The following is a 25,642-nucleotide window of genomic DNA, read 5'->3' on the forward strand; positions in this document are numbered from 1 at the left end:
ACAAGTTTATGCAGCATTCATATGTAGGCCACGTCAAATAGGGATTTTGTCGCGGAAAAATCTTAAGTCTCAAATACTGACAAATATTTTTTTTGTCTCTAATAAAAATAAAAATATTAGTTCTCACTCCAGTGGATATTTTTTTTGTAACTATTATCTGTTTAATAAAAAAGTTAAGTGAAATAAATTTTACATTATCGATAGAAATGTTTCATGAAGATAAAATATAAATTCTTAAGTGATTTTATAGTGATTTAACAACTTTTTTCCTAGACGCTCCCTAAGAGAATTTATTTTATTAGACGAACAATTGATGCTACGGCTTTTCCCTTCAAATAAAGACATTTCGCCAGATAGTGATTTATAAGCTATTCATGGAAAAAATGGTAAATACACCGAAAAGTAAGAAAAAAGGACGAATTACAGATATTAAAAACAAATGTATCATTAATGTAATACCAACGTATAAGCCTATGCTTATGTACATATTTTTTAATGTGAGGATATTTAGGTGTATAGAAAAATTAGATTTAGACTCTTAGATACGTTACTTAAATTATTTTGCAAACCCTTGAAAATTAGGTAGCTTTTCGATCAATTTGCGCTCTCCTATTGACCAAAATTCCGTTTAAATATACTTTAACTAACACTCTTATATCAGAAGTCCGTAGTAATATCGGTGAGGATAGTTATCATTTTTTAAAACATAGTGTAATATCGAAGTGCAGACTAACTATGGAGCAATATGCGAGATGCGACGTCTGTGTGTACTTCTTAAGAGAAGCACAACTAAATCGAATTTTGACCAATATGAGAGCACAAAAAACAAGTATTACTTCTCAGAAGTCAAAAATTCACGTCAAAAGCAATAAAATCGTGTCGGCACCGTTGCAGTGGGAACGCACGCGCCGACACGATTTTATTGCTTTTGACGTGAATTTTTGACTTCTGAGAAGTGATAATTGATTTTACGCCCTACTATTGACCATAATTCGGTTTGAATATATTTTGATAAGCTTTTAGAAGCACTGTACTTCTTCCGCTTATTTTTCCCTGAGAGAAGAGTTGGGTTAAATTGTATTTTAGACTTGACCTAATGAAAGTTCTAAAACTATAATTAATTTTAGAACTTTCATTGGGTAAGGTGTTAGTTTGAACAGCAAATTGACGTTTCGCAACTGTCAAATTAAATTTCATAGACATTTAAGAGCAGCATATAATTTCACTAGCGTGTATTAGTTTAATTATATTTGCGCTAATATAAATATATGTATATCTACTGGTGAAAATGTATTTAGACTTTACTAGTGAAAATATAACTTCACTGAAAAATACACATTCACTGTAATAGAAAGATTGCCCTCGCATGATTTTAAAAATTCACGTAATTAGTTTCAATTTATTCAATCGTACCATTATCAGTTAATTTAATCCTACTATTTATAAGTTAATGTTTGTTCCAATAGTTTTTCACAATTTTTCTTTATGACTTTAGACTTGTATATATTCATTATGTCTGATTGACTTTTGGTACAGATAGTACAGATTTACCCCGTTGTAACGCATTGGACTTGCATATGTCTGACAAATTACTACGAAAGATTCAAAATAAATAAATGTATGGTTGTAATAGAGATTTATAATATATATTATAATTAATGTAAATCTCAAATCATCATTTTTTCATACCTAGTCCCCTGTTTTAAAGTCACGACGCGCCACTAGTCTTTAGATGTTGTTCTAAATATAATTATATGAAACTAATTAAATTAAATCCCATTTGTATTACATCACAGATTATTTTACTATAAAATTCAGGATTTAAAATATTCCATCTTGCAGGAGAGCCGATATTGTGAATGTTCGGAATTAAAGCACTAATCTACTAAAAAATAATCTTCTCAACGAATTGAAATTGGTACTAATACTTGCAATATTATAAACCCGCAGAATAATCCAGAATAAATTATGTTGATTATATCAGTCTTCAAGTTATAATTAATTAGAAATACAAAGGCATAAGAAAATGTATATAATGAAAATATGCTTTATAAAACTTTTCGCTCTACTAATAACATCATGTGACAGCCTGACAGCTTCCATTGAGAAGGATCATATTTTCGTCAACACATTAATGTCGCCATTTTTATTTTTGTTTTTCTATTACTCAATATCAATTATTAATCGTTGTATTCTCGTCTATTGTGTCACTATTTAAAAATAGAACGTTGCGATTTCGATTGGGATTGAAATGTCATAGTTTCAGAATTGCGCTTGACAATTAATTCGGAACGTTTCGCGGCGTCGTATTGCTACTAAATTGAATTGATACACAGATGTCTAGCGATCACGCCACAATGCCCATTTGTTAGATTGCAGGGTTTACATTAATTCACTTCTTACTCTTACACAATACACCGCCGAAAGCTAATTCTCGACGTCCGCATATTAATTACTTTCCGTTGAAAAGGCGAAGTGGGTAGCTTAGAAGCTTTGATCAATGGGATCGATCCGAGAAGAACTATTGCGACTCCGGGTGCCAGTGCCGCATTGGCGTCGAAAGATAAAATTTTCTTATACTAGATCGATATGAAACGTCGTTGGTTCATTGCCAACTAGGCAAACCCCGTCCCATTGAGAAGCTTTAACTTTTATTTACGCCCGTGTATCATTGTGTAAAGTTTAGATCAAAATGTTTGTGTAATGTTGGCTAGAGAGAAGTGCGATAAATAATCAATTTTCCGCCCCTTTCTTTTTGATTAATTTTTTATCCCTTTTTTCGGATACTTTGATGTATTGTGTGTACATACATATGTTTGTTTTTCAATATACAATCGGAATTATCACGTCGAATTATGTTCTAAAAATAAGTTCCAAATGGAAAATTATGGTTGGTTTGATAAGCTTGACAGGTTACATTTGGCTGACGAATGACTTTCGAGATAAAATATTCATAGATTATATTTTGCTTTAGTTAGCTGCCTTTTATATTGGAACCATAGTATTATCTTTGATATACCAATATAAAGCCAACCTATCTGATAATAAACAATATATTTATAATATTACAGATTATGAATATATATATATATATATTACGGACATAGTTTTGAGATATATCGAACGCGCTGGCTTTGGCGCAATCAGTTTTAACCGAAACAGATACATAACCAAATAGACATATATAGGTATATAAATATAATATGTTTTATTATTATTATTTTTATTAAATCTTTCGTTGTAAACCCAATGGTAATAGGGTAAATATGTAAAAACTTAGTAAGTCAATCAGATGTAATGAATACCTACAAGTATTAACCACCAGACTGAAAGTCTGTGAATCGGTGACATCTATATTAATAATTATAAATTATTATGTGTAATATAATTATAATATAATATAACCAATAGATGTCACTGCAGCTGGGGCCGATTTTTTAATAATAGCGCATTTTTTATAAATAAACATTCGAGTGCCGCTGCCGGGGCAAGAACCCACAACCTCAGAATTACTAGTCTGAGACGTTTGGGATTCCGTCCTTAGTAGTCTCCAATTACTCGAACCATCAACTACTCGAGTATCGAATATTAAAATTTTAAAATACTCGAGTACTCGAGTACTTTCGAGTATTTACCAAATGTACCAAAATAGCTATTATTCAAATTCGTGCACATATAAATAAATAAATAGAACACTTAGTATGTTAATTTTTACAATTATTTTAACTTCACGAACATACTTTTTAAAAACAATAATGCAAAAAGTGTCTCGAATTTAATATTACTGCTAACCTTTGGTTTTAATATTCCCGTTATGGAAAAAACCCTTTCCGTTGCTGTTGATGTTGGTCTTATTGTCATTAACGCGTTGGATAAGGCTTCTAATTTATATCTGTTCGCTTTTTATAGATATAAAATTTTTTGAACTCTCTTTTTATGTTCTCTTCTTTTCTCTTATTTCCTTCGACTATTGACAAAATAGCATTTTGTAATTATTCTTGAATAGATTTTTTTTCTTAACAATATACAATATTCTACTCCTTCTGATTAATGCGAAGAATTTAAATCTATATCCTTCGAAGATGTATTTGGGTGAATCCCTTTCACTCTAGAGCTAAACGGTTCGCAAAGAACTGACTTTACTTTAAATGCCTTTAAAACACACAATTGTTTTGATTTATATTTTAAGCTGAGGGATCAGTATAAACAATTTACAACACTTTACGCTACAACTGCATAGTCATAAAACCTAAAAAAAATTTTTGTTGATATTTCATATTGTTCATTGCCATAAATTAGATAAGTCGGGACTGTCGAACAGAAAACACAAAAGAAATTTCTCCGTCGTACCCACTAACATAGCCGACGACCGGAACTATGCAACTATGGAACTATGAAAAAATTATACCTGATAGTAACCGCTCTAACTCGGGACTTCGGGCATAAACGCCAAATAAAAGCAAGACGTTAACCTTTACCGGACCGAGTTAAAGTTATTTTTGTTTCTGAAATATTTCAAAATTTTTCAATTTCGAGTATTAATCGAGTAATTTTCAAAATACTCGATTATCAAGTACTTGAAAAATAGACAAAAATACTCGAGTATCGAGTACTCGATTACTCGAATTGGAGACTCTAGTCCTTAGTTCTGTAATTAACTTACTAGATTTTAGTATGTATTATACATCTTTACTAAAATAAAAGTTTAGATTACTCTATAGCAGTTAAAAATATGGTAAATAGGTATGTGTGATATTTAATAAACGTGACTTGTGTTCCGTTTTATATTCAGTTGCATTATAATAATTTATTTATTATATGAATAACTAGTCGTTGTAATATACTAAAAACATAATAAAGAAAATATGGAACTCATAAAATGTTTATTGTAATATTATTTAATTTCTGTAACTAATCAGTGTATATTTTATATAACATATGTACATATTTAAATTGTGAAACCAGTTAACCGTGTATTAGCATTTAAAATTATTCTAAAAATAAATAAAATGATATGTATACAATATATTAATTATTCCTATTGTTGAAGAATAATTAAAAACTACAACTATAATATCTTTATTAATATAAAAGTATCCAGTTAATTAAACATACAATACGTGAATAAGCGATACAACTTATAAAATTGTTTTGGACACCTGAGTGTCTTTCGCGTTCGAAACTTTGTCGTAGATAGATAAACTATCCCTACGAACTTTTCATATAAATTTTTAAACTTCAATGAATTCTGACTTCATGTACCGAATAATTTAACTGTTAAACTCGGCAATAATGTTTAAGTTTAAATAATATTTATGATTTACTAGATATCTACATTTTTTTATTTTCTGATAATGTGTGATGAGATAACACTATTCTGACATTGACCTCTTATATAAGTGAGCTGTTCTCGCATCAAACAATCTAGGGTACATTCTCTGCAAACTTGAATTTGCAACAATTTAACAATCATTCGAGTAACGTCAGTTTCAATGATTGGAATTCTAATACTTGGTATGCGTAACATGATTCCTAAGATGCGTGTCGCGAACCGCCATTCGCACATTTTTTCATCATCAATACCGTTGCGTGTATATCGATAGATATTTTTATTTGATTTTTATTGTTTTTTTTACAGACCCTGATCAACATGGCCTACTGTTGCCTGTTCATCCTTGGCAGGTCCATCCAGCGAGTGGTTTTCGGCGAATTGCGCGAGTCTGAACGTCAGAACGTCAAGGACAAATTCTGGAATTTCATCTTTTACAAGTTCATCTTCGTGTTTGGGGTTATCAACGTACAGTTCATGGACGAGGTGGTGCTCTGGTGCGCTTGGTTCTCTGCCGTCGGATTCCTACAATTGTTGGCCCAGCTGTGCAAGGACAGATTCGAATACGTGAGTTTATCACACTCTTCCTTTCGCGAGATTATTGTTACGACCTCTGCTACAATTTCGACTAGTTAGTCCTTCTTAATCTATTCGCGTCGGTTTGACCCATATTGTATGTATTACTACAATATAATAATACTCGGTTATAAACGCAATACGCTAAATCGTTTTTAGATGTCTTATAAGTGCTGCACGTTTTCTGCGTTTACGTATGAGGAATATTATTATTAGATAATAAGCGTGTGTCGTCGTAAAATATTTATTTTTAATTATTGCAGGTGTAGGTATGTAATTAAATATTGTTGTATGTATCATTCATATACGATAAATGTAATTGTTTTAAACAATAAACATATATATGGTCGAAATGCTTACTCGATACTATCCGTATTTTTATAGAACGTTCTGTTAATACATTTATGGATATTTATAGTTATAACGTGTAATCAATATATAAGCACGTCATTTTCATTGCTTTGTCTTGAATATGATTTTTTTCTGATCATAATTAAAATAATTATGTTCGTGCAATTTTCGCTTTGATCACTCAAAGTCATCAAAATCAAATTTTCGATTCAAGTAATGGTGTCAGTTGCAGCACGTTTATTTTTAATTAATTGCTTATTGAATTGTAAAACTTCATATTTATCTGAATCCAAATTCGAGCGTAGTTCAGTTTGTAAATTTCATATTGAGGGATTTTGTATGATAAATCTGAAGCTTATAATGTACGCAATCTCGTCCTTTTTTGTTATGCATGCACTACACTCTAGAAGTTGGCCAAGGACGGAGAATATAGTTGTCCGAGGTTACCGAGAACGGGAGGTAAAGTGGGTGTAATTCAGTCGTCTTGGCCAGCTTCGAGCGCTTCCGAACATTGTCGGCAAAAAGACCGGAGTCAAAGGAACCGAAGTCGGAGCTGCTCTTTCGAGCGCGAGCGGTGAGATACTTACCCTTTCGCTCTCTCGCGTGTTAAGTGACGAGATTGAGAGAGATAATATAGATAATATAATATAGGCGCCCTATTGTCAACACGCATGTCGAGCGCTGATAGTGGTCACGTGGTCAAGTTATAATAACACGTGTTTATCGGGTACTTAAACAGACTCTTACTGACATCTTTGAATATTTTAGGCACCAAATTTTCGATTCAAGGTGTCAGTTGCAGCACGTTTATTTTTAATTAATTGCTTATTCTCTCGTCAACCGACCAAGTTGTAAAACTTCGTATTTATCTGGATCCAAATTCGAGTGCAGTTCACAGTTTGTAAATTTCAGATTGAGGGATTTTGTCTGATAAATCTGAAGCTTATAATGTACGCAATCTCTTCCTTTTTTCTTACGATTTAGGTACCCAAGAAGGTGTAAGATTTACGTTCCGAATTAAACAGTGTTCTGTTCATTTATTTTATCTGTTTATTTAGCTAATATAAACATAAACAGAATATAAAAAAAATATTTCTTAATGCACGAATGTGTTTTTTTTATTCCATTAATAAAACCCTTACATTTTTATTTTTTCGGATTGTCCTTAGAATATTATAATACAAATTCACACCTTATTACAACATTCCCCTGGCCGTACTCGTTTTCTAATACCTAACTATCTCTATGTCTAGTATTAAATATATGTATGTACAGTACACCCCCCAATAACACGGTAAATTGGGGACGTCTTATTTGGGTGCGTGTAGTTGGGAGACTAAAAAATAATCATACAATTTTTTGCAATACGTACGTAAGAATCGGGCGTGTGTGGTGAGATATCCTCCTCTCGACACCCAAATAGCACGTCCCCAATTTACCGTGTTATTGGGGGGTCTACTGTACATCTACTCACTACTCTGGTAACATATTATTTTTTAACTTACATATAATTTTTTTCTTTAATGTTTCTTGAATTCTTAAAGATAATAATCTATTTTTATTTAAAACTACTTTCATTGTCTTATTTTGTGTTTTTGACAACATCATCTTATTTAATTTATTATATGATATTTTTTGCACAATAATTGAAGTGGGGCAATATAATACTATTGTAGACTATTTTTTGTATATGTATATACATAACGTATTTCTCATCCTAGATAATATATCTATTTTTCTACTAATTAATTAATATATTGAAATTACAATTTTTCTCACAATTTCGACTCCCTTGTAATGCGAAAAATTTTAAATGCCGAATTTTCACCGTAATGTAATACGTGATTATTAAAAGTTCATCGTAAAGTAATATGTGATTTATTAAAAGCATAATTTCATTTCAATTTTGGCGTGAGAATCTCGGTTCAAATTAGTTTTAATGAATTATATCCAGGAAGACATTAATTTTTAATTGCATTGTTTCCGAGGGACAACCCTTCTTGCCACGCTTAACCTAGCAGATGCGTGCGATGAAGAAGGGTCAATTTTATATGGGGAAATGTCTTACCCGCTCATTTCAATTTACATTTTCTCTTTAAGTGACTTTAAGGTTTAACTATAAATCGAGTTATTGTCTCTTTGCGTCGTTATATGTCATGTCAAATCTCCAATTTCTAAAGATCTTACGACCCACACTTAAAATAAAAAAATACATACTCACTGAAATTAACATAATCACGGTTCTAGGAAAGTTCACCGGCTGGTAAATTTATTGAATGGAAAATTCACCGACGCCGCAATTCCTCGAACGGAAAGTTCACCGATTCTACAATTGATCGCCGATGATTTATTTATGAAAAATCATGATAAGTCAGTTAACGTATTTAATTTTTAGTTTGTCATTTTATCCGTCAAATACATATGAAATTTATCTTTTTAATATTTAGAAGAAAGAATATTTAAATATTGTGTACAATTATTGTACACTGCATTATCACGAGAAAAATTTAAAGCTTAGATTTTGCCAAACAATACGATGAATAAAATGTTCTCAAACAATAAAAAGAAGCATAACTTAAAAATAAAAAAAAATGGCGATGAATCGCTCTCGAGTCCTAGACCCTTATTTTATCACTTCATTTTCAATAAATAAATCATCGGTGATCAATTGTAGAATCGCTGAATTTTCCATTCGAGGAATTACGCGGTCGGTGAATTTTCCATTCGAAAATTTACCAATCGGTAAACTTTCCGGTCAGTGAATTGCAGTCGATGAACTTTCCATTTATAAATAATTAATTGAGTTTGTATTTTAAAATAACATTTCTAGAAATATTATTTAAAATCAATTTGCGGTCAGTAAGATTAGTTGTCAAGGGCAATCTTAGAAAATGTTAGGCGCAAATAATATCGACCATACAATCACTTTCTACATTATGCCGATTAGTTTAAAATCCAGATAGGTTGTTACAAATGAGATGTAAACAAGGGTTGCAATCGTTTGATCATTTGGCTCCAGATAAAATATGAAAAGATTTCGATCTACTTGTCATTGTTAAATTCATTTCCGAATCCATGAGATTAACCACAATCGCCTTGAGACATTATCTATAAATTTACTACTTTGGCATATTATAGCTATGCATTTATCTTTAAAAAGAAAAACAGTTTTTTAAAATAACATAATCTGCATAGTTGCATACCGCCAAATGTCTTGAATACAGCAACTCTCACACTTCAAAATTATTTAAATGTTAAGGTCATTTAAGACCGAAATTGAAATGTTTATATTTGCAAGATAGGCCAAAGACAGAAAGAAGCTTTGGGTTTCTAATTATTTACACAAATTCCATATCCTTTTCTTGAAGAAATATCTTAGATCTTAATTTTAAAACACGCGCTAAGTCTCGTTCATAAGAGATAAAACAAATCAAACTATTTTATGTCAGTGTATTTGTAGCTGGGGTCGTTTTTTAACTACAGTGCATTTGAGTTCTGCTGGAACCGAACCCGCGTCCTCTGGATTATCAGTCTAGCGCCTTACGGACTACGCTATTATTTTCCAAGGTGTGTTAGGCTTTTATATATTATTTGGTAGTGAGTCTTTACAACTCCCTGGGCTAGTTAGAAGTAACTCTGAAACGCATCTTCGACCTATATACAATGGAAAAAGAGCAAAAGTCCGCCTACTTTCTTCCCCACGTCAAAGTATCAATTACGTACTATGTGGGCGTAAGTGAATCTATAAACAAAAATAATTCCAAAACGCCAAATTTTGCGTACATATGTAACGGTATTTTATTGCAGGTTACAATAAATAATATAGTTTTAGCGTTTGTTTATGCAACATAACGAATTGCTTTTATGCTGCTATTAACTTTTCGAAAAATATGTGCTATGCGTTTACTTATGTTATACAAGGTAATTGCATATTTGCTAACTACATATATTGCTAATTATTTTTAGTTGCCACAAACTGACGTTTTTAATTTACATATTTAAAAAAACACGCGAATCTGAATTATAAGAAATCTTCTTTTCCTTTATGAATAAAACGATGTATAGTTAAGGGGCAACTTAAACCACCCACCTATATTATCTGTCCTTACCTCCCCTGGGAAGACGTACCCTACAAATTAAGAACATCCGGTATATGTTCAAGTTTTGAAGGATACGATGTGACTGGGAACAGAAGCTAGTCATTGAATAAATGAAAACTCTTATTTATAGTATCGGTCGGTTGCTATTGATTTTGCTGCGGAATTGAATTGTTTTTATTTTTATAATATATTTTACACGAGGACGGATCTTGAGATGCCCAAGTATACTATTTTTATTTACTGTGTTTTTATAGTGTTTCTTTTTAAAATATAAACGTATACACTAGTCTTACAAATACAACGAATGGAGGTCTTCCAAGCGGAAAAGCGTCTAATGAAAATATCCTGAAAGTATACAACGATGGAAATGAAGAACTGACTCTTTCAAAGCAACTGTAAAACGTTGGTGTTTGGCAAGAAGATAAATATTTGCCATATATTTATAGCGTGTTTCTTTTACGAAAGTTTTTTCATTTTCATATATATACAATGTAGTAACATGCAATAGCAAGACTAAAATGCATATTTATGACTTTTTTTCAATCTAGTATAAATATATATGTATTATGAAAAATATAGTTATTTATTATATTAATATTTTCTTGACTATAAAAAAATGTTTAAATTTTACTACTTTTCGTTGTATTTATAATCATTTAGTGCTACTCTGTATTAAAAAATGCTATTTTAATAGAGATACGTTGAAACAAAATAAGTGTCAGGGCTAACTCGGAAAATTTTAATCTTTTTATCTTTGTTTATTTGCTTTACGTGCGATAAAACAACAAACTAGTAGTTATAAGCCATTTATACTATTGAGTTTTCCCTGCTGTTCATTCGTCACTTTTAATTTTTAGCTCACGTGCTGCCACACGATTTAATACGATTTCGGTGTTGATAATATTGTACAAAAGTTTCCAGAATATAATTATTAATTAGCCTTGAACTTGTCGGACATAAAACACGCCTCTGATAATTCCACGTTAAAATTTAACGCGTATGAAATTTTTGGTAGTAGATCGAGGCTGAAGTACATTAGGATAATTTGTTATCTGTTATCTCTTGCGTTAATTTGTATTATCGCAACGCAAATGTTTGTACGAGATACTGCGATAGATACGAAAAGAAAACACATACGATTAGATATTATGCATTAATAAACTGGAAAGCTAATGTTATATTTAATAAACCATATATCTTTTTTACTTTTACGTTAACTGATATGTGATATTCTTCTGAAACATTAACCTGTATTAATATAATGATTGCGTAAATATCTCTCTGAAAGCAGCAATACTTAAATAATATTTCAAATGTGTTTTATTTTCGTTGCTTTTAATGCATTCATTAAGTAGTTTTTTTATTATTTGTTTCATAATGATGTAACCATTCTGTGCGCCTTTTACGTATAATACTTTGGCCCACATATATTTTTTTGCATGACGCTTTATTCGCATGGAATAGCTTTTCGTATGCATTGATTACCAAACGTGAATTAAATATATAAAAAATAGTACTGCACCTGTAAAAATATGTAAAAGTAATATAACATCTGATAATCAGCTCTGATGCGCGCTAGCTTAAGCACACTATGAGCGTGTATATACTACACATACATAACCGTCTTTGGTACATAGGCAAATATGGATATTATTTACAATAGTTAACTTTTGACACGCCTTAACGAAATTTACTGTCTCACTTTTTTATTATTTATTTATGATAATTATTCTAAAAAAATTGCATACATTCTTATTATAGTTGAATAGTAACCCATGTAGACTTTTAAAAACTATGCTACAAATAAATATCATATATAAAAATTAGCCACCGTTGCGACATATTTTTTGAAATAATATTTTATGCGAAATATTTAAATTAGGCATTAAAAATTATTAAACATATCTACTCATAATATGATTAGTTGTGTTTTCTTTGCTGCTCAATTTTGCCATATATTATAGTAAATTTATTTACTGAGAAGTGATAATTGTTTTTTGCGCACTCCAAAAATCCGTTTAAATATACCTTAACCAACACTCTTATATCTGAAGTGAGGATAGTTATCATATTTTTAAAACGTAGTGTAATATCGAAGTGCAGACGAACTATAGAGCAATATGCGAGATGCGACGTCTGTGTACTTATTAAGAGAAGCACAACTAAATCGAATTTTGACCAATATGAGAGCGCAAAAAACAAGTATTACTTCTCAGAAGTCAAAAATTCACGTCAAAAGCAATAAAATCGTGTCGACGCCGTTGCAGTGGGAACGATCGCGCCGACACGATTTTATTGCTTTTGACGTGAATTTTTTAATCTGAAAAGTGATTTTTTTTACGCCCTACTATTGACCAAAATTCGGTTTGAATATACTTTGACCAATGCTCTTGTATAAGACATGGTTTGAATATATGTTGATAAACACTATGAAGCACACTACTTCATCTTCCGCTTATTTTTCCCTGAGAGATGAGTTGGCTTAAATTGTATTGTAGACTTGACCTAATGAAAGTTCTAAAACTATAATTAATTTTAGAACTTTCATTGGGTAAGGTGTTAGTTTAAACAGCAAATTGACGTTTCGCAACCGACATTTAAGAGCAGCATATAATTTCACTAGCGCCTATTAGCTTAATTATATTTTCACTAATATAAATATATGTATATCTACTGGTGAAAATGTATTTAGACTTTACTAGTGAAAATATAACTTCACTGAAAAATACACATTCACTGTAATAGAAAGATTGCCTTCGCATGATTTTAAAAATTCATGTAATTAGTTTAAATTTATTCAGTCGTACCATTATCAGTTAATTTAATCCGACACGATTTTATTGCTTTTGACGTGAATTTTTGACTCCTGAGAAGCGATAATTGTTTTTGCGCCAAAATTCTGTTTGAATACACTCTAACCAATAATCTTATATTAGAAGGATAGTTATACAATTTTTAAAACATAGTGTAATGTCTAAGTGCAGACAAACTATGGAGATGAGTTGGCTTAGTTTGTATTTTGAATTTGTCTGATGAAAGTGCTAGAACTATAAATAGTTTTAGAACTTTCATTAGGTTAGGTTTGGGCAAATGGACGTTTCACAACTGTATATATTTATAGACATTTTAGAGCAGATTGTAATTTTACTAGCGCCTATCAGTTGAATTATATTTTCGCTAATAGAAATATAGTATATCTACAATGAAAATGTATTTAGACTTTACTAGTTAAAATATAATTTCACTGAAAAATACACATTCACTGTGACATTTACACATCGCATGTATTTAACTAATGATCAATATGTAAATGTATGTATTTTTACATCATATGGAAAGGTTGAAATCATATAATTTTACTAACATCTGCCAGTTAAATTATATTTTCACTGGTAAAAGGATGCGCTAGACTAATAATCTAGATGCCGCGGGTTCGTGTTTCGCAGCAGACTTAATTTAAAAAAATACATCTCTTGATTCTAAGTTGTAATTATAATATATAATTAATAAAATATTTTTTTAAGTCTGGTCTTTCTTCTACTAAATTTAGCTAAAATAAAATTTCATTGAAATGTGAGTGGATTGAGCCCATATTTTTTTTATGAAAATCGAACCACTTTTCTGATTTTTCACTAATTAGTATTATAGATAGTTTATAATTAACAAACAAATTTTCATATTTATATATTAGGTCTCTGAAGAATTGTTACACGTCGTAACGATTTAAGTAGCCCAAAGCGTTGCAGCGTAGCAAAGCGCTGTAATGTTACAACTGTAGCTTTGTGATGCAAATTATATAATTGTGTTACGGAATGTATAAGAATACTTTAATTTTAACTGCTACTGGAAACGACTAACTAATAGATAAATTGTTTTATAGTTATACGCGTGTTTCGAACATTAAATGTAGTGTTGGTTTTAAATAACACTATTATTATTGTATGACGATATATAACATGTGTATACAGGTGTGTCAATAGAGACTACAAAATGAATTCTTTGCAAATAAAGCAGTTTCTTAAAATTATTTCTCAGTTTATTCTTTCCGAAAACAAATCATGAAAAATGCTCTCCAAAGGAACGGTTTTGAACAATTTAATAAATCTGAGAGATTTACTTTGAGTAGTCGTCGACTTTAAATAAACATATACTTATATATATACATATTTAAAATTCTTTATTATTAATCGATGAGGATTTGTTTTGCTGAATGATGTAATTTTTCAATTTAAGAATTTATGTGGGTTAATTTATTCAGCGAGAATATTGTCACGCGAATTGCGTCGAACTTATTTATACATGTGTTTACTGTGTAGTGAAATAATGAGTTTTGCACAACTATGCAATGTTTTATCAAATGTAGAAATATTGTTATCGTATCAAAACATACTTTATATGTGTGTAGTGTATGTATAATAATACTGTGTTTTTTGACCGTTTCGACAGTCACGTAACTATTGTCAACGACGCAACGCAAAGGTTTTGTGACACTTTTCGTCGCGTGAAAAGCGATTTTCATGCAATGCATCGCATGAAAATCCCAATTTAATTTTTGTTTCAGGAAAGAAACTAATCGATCACAGTCAACTAAGATTTATTACAGGAAAAGGCTTAACTATAACGTTTCAGATCAAGATAGCGCTTCTAAATGTTATTTACGTGTTATCTAACGCACTGATTAAACGATATACTTATAATACAAATTAGTAGAGATATTAAATAAGTAAAGATACAAAACTAGTAAAAAATTTAAGCGATTTATTTACTTGATAATTTACAATGCCGTTTCCGCTACGGTTCACGTGATGTTGATAAGTTGCCAGCAACGCAGTGACAGCCAGATTCGTTCAGTACACGTGAGAGCCAGGCTTACCCGACAATATTAATCTGTTCGCATTTTTATAGAAGGAAAATTATTGATATAATCAATAATGGATTAATTAGCAACAATTTGTGTAATTACTTATATATGATGTTCGCGTAGCCTTGTCTGCGTCTCATAGAATTCAATCGTATCTGGCTTTCGTACTAGGGTTGACGTGGAGTAAAAAGCGGCTGCTTCCTCGGTTTTTTAAGTATCGGTCGATACTGGTGCGAGTTTATATTTGTCCCAAGTCAAAAGTATCTGGTGGAACTTCTGAAAAGTGTATCCCGTATGAAAGAGTTTAATGTACGCTTTTATATACGTTTATCAAATTAAGGAAGATGCTTTTTCTTTGCCTTTTCTCGTCGTTTGAAACAATATCTGTTTCAACAATTTAAACAGCTGGAGATCTGGCAACACCATCACAGGGAACTTGTAATCCATGTCGACACGTGTCAATTCAATATATTTATTTTGTATTTGTAAAGTCACCGACCGTCTCTTTGTTTATGTAATTGTACGTACTTTAAGGGTTGGGTACCCTAGGGGTGATTAACCTCACGGCCAATGAGACTCAATGTGGAATCTAGTAAGACTTTTTATTGCAATATTTATATATGTGCGATGGACGATTATTGGCGAGACGTTTTCTCCGAGTGATGGTGAAGCTGTCGCAGGGGATGATGTCTGTGGGTTCTTGTAGCTGTATGCAGCGAGTGTCAGGAGTAGGGATTCTGAAGTCTCGGGTTTTTTCGATTCCCGGGACTCGAGACCCAAATTTTTAAGGTCCCGGGAATTCCCGGGACTCGAGACTTTTTCGTATAATCATGAAAAAAAATTAACTTATTATTATTAACTTTAATTAATTTATTATTATTAACTTATATTATTTGTGTTATAGGTACGATAGGTGAAAATTTATTGAAACAATTTAAAAACACTTTATTCGATATTTATTTAAATTTAATTTATTATAATTTTTTTAATCGAAATATTTATATCAATATTAAGATCCTTTACTTTTGTAAGGAAAAATATGTTTTTAAAAACACCAAGGCGTTTAATGATGAATCACATAGCCTGTTCCTGGTTTTTGTGGCAAATATTCCGGATGTAGAAAAAACTCTCTCGCTTTCTGTAGATGTTGGCTTAATTGTAAGCAATGATTTGAATAAAAGCTCTAGATTCGGAGTTCGCTTGATAGTTGAGTCTAATATCTGAAACTCCTTTTTAAAGTTGAATTTTTTATTTCTAGTCGTTGAAATATTTTGGTGGTTCGTGCGACTTGATTTGTTGTGTTGATTTCAAATATTTTTTTTAAAAGGAAATTAACAATAATTTCGGAAGTTAATAAAGTGGCATCTCGACGACTTAGAGCTTCAACTGCCAGTTTTATAGGAGTGAGTACTTCACAAATATTTTCCAATACGTGAATGTTCGATTCATACCAAATTTGGCCGATGCCAAGATTAATTAATGATTTTCTAATGCAATTTCGTAATTTTCAAAATCTCGAGATCATGGGTAATAAGGAATTCCACCTTGTCTTCATATCAAGACATAAATTAAGCTCGACATCAAATTTGCTCTTTACATATTTTTGTAAAATTGCACTTCGGAAAGTCTCGAGTCCCGGGCTATTAATTTTAAAATTCCCGGGACTCGAGACAGCAAAAAATCTTTGAATTCTCGGGAATAAATTCCCGGGTTGTCTCGACACAGAATCCCTAGTCAGGAGGCAGTTCCTCTTGCAGCGATGGTCGTTCGGGAGTTCCAGGTCGTCTCTTCGCTTCTGTCGGTGGGAGCACGTCTACTGGTCTCATCGAGTGACTGATAGTGACTTTTGACTTCGTAACTCTGACTCCCCTCATCCCCTCAGAGCTTGCTGGTCAATCGTATATATGCAGCGGTCTTCCAACCAATCTCTGCATTCGCTTCGTAGAACGGCGAAATAAGTCTACGCCTTTAGAAAGCGACGTTCGCTCGTCCAGGTCGTATTGCATCCGTGACCGTTTCGCCACAAAGAAATTCTCTTAATGACGGAGAATATTCACTTTAAACTCGAGGTCTATATGGTCCCCGAAATCCTTTACGCTATTGTGTTGTTTGTCTCAATTGATAATGAATGATCGTTTTTGGTCACAATCATTAACGCGAGTTTAGGGTTTGAGACAATGACGCTTTCAAACGTTGTCATCTGTGTGTGATCGCTACAGTACAAATCTCCGATCATCACGTGCGTCAGCATAACGAATTAAACTTGTTCGCCACACACACGGGATTTAAGAACTGACCTGAATTATTGGTAGCTACTTTTTTGTCCATAAAATAAACGTGCCACAATCGATAATTAATTACATTGACTTCATTGGATGTTTTTGAAGCCATTTATAGTATCTTTTTTTTATCGAAGACAAAATAACAAATTTCTTAATCAATATTATGTTATTGTAATTGAAATAAGTATTCAAATATACACTCAAGTAATTTTATTTACATATAAATATCTCATCAAAAAGTTCTGTATAAATCATATAGCTTAAGTGTTTCATTGGCGAGTTTTTAGTAAGACTGAGAAACTTTCGTTTCTGGGAGTTCGTAATTCATATTTTATAATATAATATGAATTACGAACTCCCAGTTTGCTTACTAAATATTTTATATATGTACATATGTTGCGTTTAAGTAGTAGATTCGATACTGCTTCACATGTGTACATACATCTCATCTGAGATAATTCTAAAAAAACACTTTCTGTGTTTCGCACTTTCGCTTTCTGTTATTTGTATATTAGAATCTAATGAGGTTTCACAGTGCTCAGTATATTATACTTATTGTATTAAAGTTCAATAGACCTCTGTTTTGACATTGACTTGTCAAATGCTTAAATATGCAAAACTATTACGACTATTTCGAAATATTTGCCACTGGACTGGTTCGAGACGTGATTGTCGACAACTTTTCCGCTTTTGTGTTTATTTTTCACGTCGAAAGCACTCGACAGTTAGTAAATATCGCAAAATCATCTCTCCGCAACCTTCATGGTGCATAGTTAAATTATTTCCACCGAAATCTTCCACTTGCTTATTATATATATCGTAGAATAATTTGCACGGCAACGCGCTGAGGTCATTCGCTTTAAGAATGACCGACTGGGCTGGTTTTGAGTTTGACGATTCTCTTTTTTTCATATGTACATATCCGCGTTCGCTAAAATGCAAGTCATTGCATAACGTAAATACTTTGCAAGCATTCTCCTTGCTTGTTAATGTGTTTATTATTTATTGATAAAAAAAATTGACATGTATTATGTTATCGTATAAAATAAATAATAATTTTTTTATCTTTAAAAAATGGTAAAGGATTAGTTTTGACCCCATGTATTTTAATATCTATAATTAAGTATTCTAAAGCTTATTAATTATTGCTGATTACATAACAACAAAGCAGATATACATGATTGTTGTATCAGTAGCTAGCACGACATGATCATTTTTTGCGAAAACTCGCAATTTCTATATGTAATTTATATCTGCGTCAGACAGGACATAAAAGCGAGCTGTTTATCGATCGACACTGACCTCGCTTAACAGGAGAGACCTCGAGTATACTAGTAGATATTAGAAGATCTATGTGTGCGCTTGCACGGAGGCTGGGAAATTTACCGTTAAGTGGAACTCTCGCAACTTGCATTAAACAGTGAATTTAATATAGATACTAAACTATATTCCCAAACCATACATTATAATTTAATATTAAAACTAAAGACGTTCTTTATCAAAAGAAAATGTCGCATTTTTCTATTCCCCGATATGATTTTTTTGTTCGAGATAAAGTCACGTTATATGAAAATGATCGTCTTTATCGCGCATTTGGTATTCAAGAATAGCTCGAGGGAAAGTCTCAAAAAATGTACCTAATATTTTTTCCGATTTTTATCTCCTTATTTATTTTTTGTTACGTTGACTCTTAAGCGTTTATGATAATACAGATTATTTTTATTATTATTATTAATGAATGTTTTTATTTTACAGTTATCGTTCTCATCGAGTTTTGGTGGATGGGCAGGAGCGAGATTGGCAGCCCTCTTAGCTGTAGTCTTTTCCTTGGCCATTGTCCTGTTGATGCTCTGTGGTGCAGTAGCTTACTATGGGGGTGGATTTAATACCTTCGCATTCATGGCAGCCGAGGTGAGTTATTTATACTATCAATATCAATATTTTTTACTTTATTTCTAACTGAGTTATTCGTAAACTGAACACAAACCCTACGCATCGTTCTGTTTATTAGCCAATCACGAGTAAAATGTAAAAAAAATCCTGCCTCTCAAATGGATAAATTCAATGGAACAATATTCTTAGACGTTTATCATCAGACATTTCATTTTATAAAATAATTAAATTTTTAAATTTGTAGAATCTCTACATAATTAAAATTGAAAATTATCTATAAATTACATCCGTTCAACAATGTTTCATTTTAGGACCTTTGCTGTTTATTCTATTCTCTAATGACACAGTTTATTTATGCTCCTATGAAACTCCAGTGGTAGTCTCCACTTCATCATTAAATTATTATGGAAATTCCATACAGATTAAATAATAAATTTTCTTATTTGTCGTAAAAGCGAACTAAATGTTCAAAACAAATTACTAGTTTACAAAGTTAAGACTAAATATATGTGTGTATAATATTTGTATTTAGGTGAAAGAAATGTTTATTAAAATTGTTTGGGCTATAGAGTCCGGGCTCTTTATTTGGTTAAGACAGTGATTGATTGTTTGTTGCGCAACAGTTGAGACGGGTTGTCAGTGGGTGCGTGGGTTGCAGGCGTCTCCGATTCCGGAAGTCGAGCTGAACCAGTAGGTGAGGCGAGAGAAACGGCAGTTTCTGCGATCTTTGCCGGTCCAAAGTTGAACCGTTCTCCTCTCAGTTGCGGTCCAAGTTGGAGGTCTCTGCACTCCGACTGTGTCAGATGAAGTGTTATAAAGAAAGGTCCGAGTGGTAGTGATTCATGGTGCTAGAATCCCAATATTTATAATTCTAGCCCCTTCAGGATAGACTCTGGTCCGCCGCTTTTCGAAAGGTGGCGAATTTCTACGAACACAAATTTCTGTTGGTCGATACGGCTACGCGCGTTATCTACTCTCAAGGCGACATCTTCATCCTTTATAATCTATAGCGCGTATTAAATTAGTTAAGTGGTCTCCCAGCGGCGATTCTTTTTAAACGCAAAACCTATTTTTACCGCGAGTGGAGCTGGTCCTTTTTTATGATTATATGCGTTTTTCTTCCAATTATAGATAGAGGAGTGGTTCAGTTAATGAATCAGACAAAATTTTTATTAAATTTGTTTAATTAATAATTGCGTTAACCCTTTGAGTAATGAGTTAATTTATTGGAATGAGTAATTTTACATATGTTTCAGTAATTATTTCTGTTTTTTATTTATTATTATTTTATAGTTTTTTTAGTAAATTATAGAGAAAAAATCAATGATTCTCAGCTTTTATTTATTTTAGTACTTTTTTTGTATTATTATGTTTTAATGATTTATTTTAACACTTTTATATTATTAAATTTCGTTAATTTATTTTACATATTTATTATAAACTTTTTGACAAGAGGCTTTTAATATTTTTTTATAAAATTAATATGAAATATTTTTTGTTATGTTAATTTATTTCGTACTCTTCTATATAAATAATTTACAATAATTCAAATTAAAAATTAGTAATAAAAAAAAATGATCTACTATTTATTCAGTTATATATGTTTATATATTGTAGTATAACTATCTGGGGTACCTCAAACGGCAAGTAAAGTCAATATTGATAACTTAATTAGTCAATAACTTAATAAACAATATTGCTTATCTAAATAAGCAATATTGTTTATAAAGTTAAAAAAAAGTTTTTTTTTTAGCAACGATCGTAGGTGGTCCCGACAAATAACATCACGAATTAATTCAATCTTACAAAATTGTTCTAATATCAAATCTATATAACGAAACTAATATTATTATCAATTAATATAATTTAAAAAAAATATATTTTAAAACATTTTTTTCTACATATAGATTTAATCACTAATAATAAAGACAATAACAATAATTTTCCTCAAAACATTCAACCAGTTTAAATCATCTTGAGAAAAACCCATCAATGGATTTGTACTAAAATATTAGAATCAATATTAAAACTTCCTTAATTCAGATGGTCGTGCAAGAATTTTGTATTTGATTTACTATGAATATTGTGTTTATTTAAATTTGTGTAATATAATACGTAATCTAAAATAATAATCGCAGTCGAGGCACGTTTTAAAGAAAACGTCGCGTGATATGATAAAGTTAGCGTTTATATTGTATAAAAAAATGTTTTGTCTACAGATTGAATATAAAGATTGCGATATTATTTTAATTAATATAAATCATTTGCCTATGTCCTCATATGAGCATAACTGTCAATGATTGATGATTAATAGGGTATATTAATCAGATAACCCTTATCTAAACTGAAATCTTACTCATGTATATGAAATTCTATATCAACGTCTTTACTTAGCTTTATTTATTTATCTTCGAATATGATAAATGATTTATGTATTTTGTTGGTAAGTGAAATTATTACTGTTTCATTATCTATATTTTAAGTATACATTCTGAGTAGTTGATCAAAAATATTATGAGATATACATATATATTTATCGCTTTTAATTGGTAATCGAGCATTTTTTGTAGCCTTATCAATTTCACATTTTTCATTTTAGAGCAGAATTGATGTGTACGACAGCATTGAGTTATACGCGTTTAAATGGGCGATGACATCACACACTAATTTGAAAACCCAGTTGAATTTATATATCGATTTTGTATAGCCATTTCTTATTTACGGAATACTGCTACTGACATTCCCATAATATGAAAAATATGGGAATGGAAATTTCCGAAGGAGGGAAATAACGTCAAATGCCTACAAATGATATCCATTTATTATAAAAAATCGCGTTCAAAATAAAGTTGTAAAAGGATTTGCTGGTATGATTAATGTATTTATGTAATATATGGGTGCGTTTTAGAATAAACATATTGCGACAAAGTTACCGCGTTTGTTAGTTCTGCTAACGATTAGATTAATACAAATTGTTATATTACTGTAACATATTATAGATTAATTAAATATTTATTTTATATATTCATTATTTATTTTTTTGACAAATTTAACATAAAATAATTTGGCGTAATCATTTGAACCAATACATTTTATCAATTTATACACTTATTATTTTACTTTTACTATCTCAAATTTTATTATTTTAATAACATAAATTTCAAGCTTTTTGGTTAAGTTAATTGATAGCATTTTATCGAACTTTGACCGTTTCAAAATTCCGATAAATTAATATGCATTTAGATAGTAGTACATGAGATGTACGGTTGTAAAAATAATGAGAACCACTGAATTTAATTTAGGCAATTATAAAATGTACAAATTAAACATTAGCATTTATTTTTAAATACTATAATAAATAGACTTTAAATTATTTTAAAATGATATAGTATATTATTAAAAATAAATAGAATAATAATATATTTTCATATTGATCACATGGATTGCATAAGCTAATGGAGATTAAGTGCCATTTATTAAGGAGAGATCGCCTGTCGCTATCACCATATGCATGCAACGCCTGTTTTTGTATATGCAGTTCTGACGATCGATTAAATCTAGAGCCGTCTTAGTGTTCGGAGAATATTGCTATTAAATAGTGGTAAAATATTATTTATGCTACTTTAACACCAGTTGTTACTCCCACTGCGTTTCCCTTGCTGTTCAAACCCAAACCTAACCTAAACAAATTATTATGTTCGTTTAGGTTAGGTTTGGGTTTGAACAGCAAATGGACGTTTCGAAACTGTCAAGTACCTTATTTTTATATGAGGTGCTTTTATTACTAACGCGTGGTTTTAAACACTGTATTACTGTTTGTTTGGTACAATTTATTCAGCTGTAAAATGTTAACATTTATGAAAAATAATATATACTGTTTCTTGTGTCGGAGACCGATCGAAATAAAAAATCTCCAGGAAGAGGAACTTCTGCTATTGCTCATTTCGAGTCAAACAATAGGGCTTGATGGGGATGTATTGTCTGTTTTGAAGGCTTTTTAGTTTTGGTTTTGTTATCATTATAACAAAATATAATAATAAAAACATTTTTATGTAACATAATATACATTGAGCTGATATGCAGCGAGTCAATTGGAAGTTGGCGCCGAGGCGCTAACGCGGTTAACTTATCCGTTAATTTAACCTATATCGTTTTCACTGACACGCGCAAGCCCGTATGAAAATTACCAGTGAAAGCCTACAATCTTCGTCGGACATTTTTATCGTTGCGGTTCTTTGACCCGATTAAATCTGGCCAGCTGTAGTTAAAAATAACCTTCGCTGTCACCGAAACCTAATGGTAAATAATAACAAGGCTGCCGTTGAGGAAGTGTCGCTTGAACGACTGATCTGAATGCAAACCGATAAAAAGCTGGAAATAAAACTAAGACGAAGTGCCAAAAAATGTTTTTATTTGTATGTATTTCTTAACTAGAAACGTACAATCAATCGTCGTAAATATTTATTTGCAGCATCGTTTATGTTTAGGCTATACCAGTGGTCGGCAAACTTATTGGCCGAAGAGCCAAATATGTACATTACAACGATTCAAAAAAGTTTTGAGAGCCAAATATGTTTTTTAATTTAGTAAACCTTTATTATAATTTTAGACTTGATTTCACACTTAATAAAGATTTATTCGTTAATGCATGAATATGTAGAACCAAAAAGGGAAAGAACAGCAAACGCAAATTTTTTCAGCTGATCGTAAGAGTCAGGAATACTATTCCAGACGTTGAAAATGATCATGTGTTCAATCTCCAGGTCTTTCAAAGCAGACCACTTGTGTTGTGAACTAAGATCACATTCGTTCTTCTCCAATATTTCCAAATCAATACAAAAACGGTGAAATTTAGAGCTCCATATTTCCTTGTTTTTTCAATCCTGCAATTGTATTTCAAAGTTACTAATGTCAATGCCAAAAGGAGAAAATTTCAACTTAGTTATTGTAGCATTAAGAGGAATTTTGACGAATGTTTAGGTCGCTTTGCTGTTTTTAAACTCCTGAAACCTGCTGAGAAATGCTTCCCTCATATTTAAAATTGTTGTTTTGAAATGGTGTTTGTCAATAGAGGAATTATTTTCTTGGCGATGCTTCAGCAGGCTCGGAAAGAGAAACAATGTTTCCCTTTCAAAATCTTGAGCAAAAAGGGATAATTTGTTTTCGAATGAAATTACTTCTTCTAACATCGAAAAAAATGTGTTTCCTTTCCCTTGTAGTTTACGGTTAAGCTGATTTAGATGAGACGTAACGTCTACCATGAAATGAAAGTTTTGGATCCACCGATTGTCTGTACGTTCTGGATAGTGAACACCCTTCTCAAGGAGAAATGCTTCAATTTCTGGCAATAGGGACGCGAAACGTTTTAAAACGTTCCCTCTTGATAACCATCGAACCTTTTTATGAAGCAGAAAATCAGGACATAAGGACACTTGACCAGAATTAGCGCCCGGGCTAATTGCACAAATATCCGTGGATATTTGTGCCAGAGCCGCACTCAAGGAGCCAAAGAGCCGCATGCGGCTCCGGAGCCGCACTTTGCCGACCCCTGGGCTATACCGAATTTCAGAAAATCCAAAAAAAACTTAAAAAATATTGCCACTTAGTGCTTATTTTATTTTCAATATTATTATATTGCCATGTGATTCGCGACGGTGCACCGAGTTGACCTCCTTCTGAAAGTGTACAGTGAAAGTTTAACGAAGAGTTCGAGTTTTTCCTTTCTAAAGATGTGTGCGGATGCGCCGCGGTCAATTAACTGCTGTCAAGCGGATTAACGTTAAAAAATTAAGGCGTTTATGATAGAGGTCAACCTAGTGTAGCTTAGTGTGCTGCTTAAATAGAGATATGTTTAATAATATATAATGTAATACATCATTTTACCTTTGAAGATATACTTTGTGACTATGCAGATGTCAATAGTATTTTGACTTTGTTTGATTATTATTTTATTTAAAATTTAATTTATGTTTGCTTTAATTATTTTTTGCGACAAAATGACATGTATTTTTTCTGACTGAATTCAATTGGGGGGGGGGGGGGGCATTTAACTGTTTGAATGCCGTAAGGACGCCGGTGCTCACCTACGAACGACGACATGAGTGCCGCTACGACGCGGGTGTCCGTTCCTAGTTTTGTTTTGTGGGATACTTTTATATATAATTATATATTTTTTTCGATACTTAACCAGATTTTATTTTGTTTCTGTAATAAATAGAAGTTCACACAAAAAATAAAATTCAGAAATATT

General features: G+C 31.5%; 1 protein-coding gene across 1 annotated transcript in view; it reads left to right on the plus strand.

Moving 5' to 3' along the window:
* Positions 1–25,642, plus strand: part of LOC148235940 (E3 ubiquitin-protein ligase AMFR-like) — a 57,749-nt gene that overhangs the window by 25,064 nt on the left and 7,043 nt on the right. The window contains exons 2-3 of the mRNA XM_088184909.1: positions 5,639–5,896; positions 19,255–19,410. Of these exons, the coding sequence (XP_088041035.1) occupies positions 5,639–5,896; positions 19,255–19,410 (414 nt within the window). The remainder of the gene's footprint in view (positions 1–5,638; positions 5,897–19,254; positions 19,411–25,642) is intronic.

Source organism: Plectrocnemia conspersa, unplaced genomic scaffold, assembly GCF_051122295.1.
Source record: "Plectrocnemia conspersa isolate PC_06_02 unplaced genomic scaffold, ASM5112229v1 ptg000004l, whole genome shotgun sequence".
Taxonomy (NCBI): domain Eukaryota; kingdom Metazoa; phylum Arthropoda; class Insecta; order Trichoptera; family Polycentropodidae; genus Plectrocnemia; species Plectrocnemia conspersa.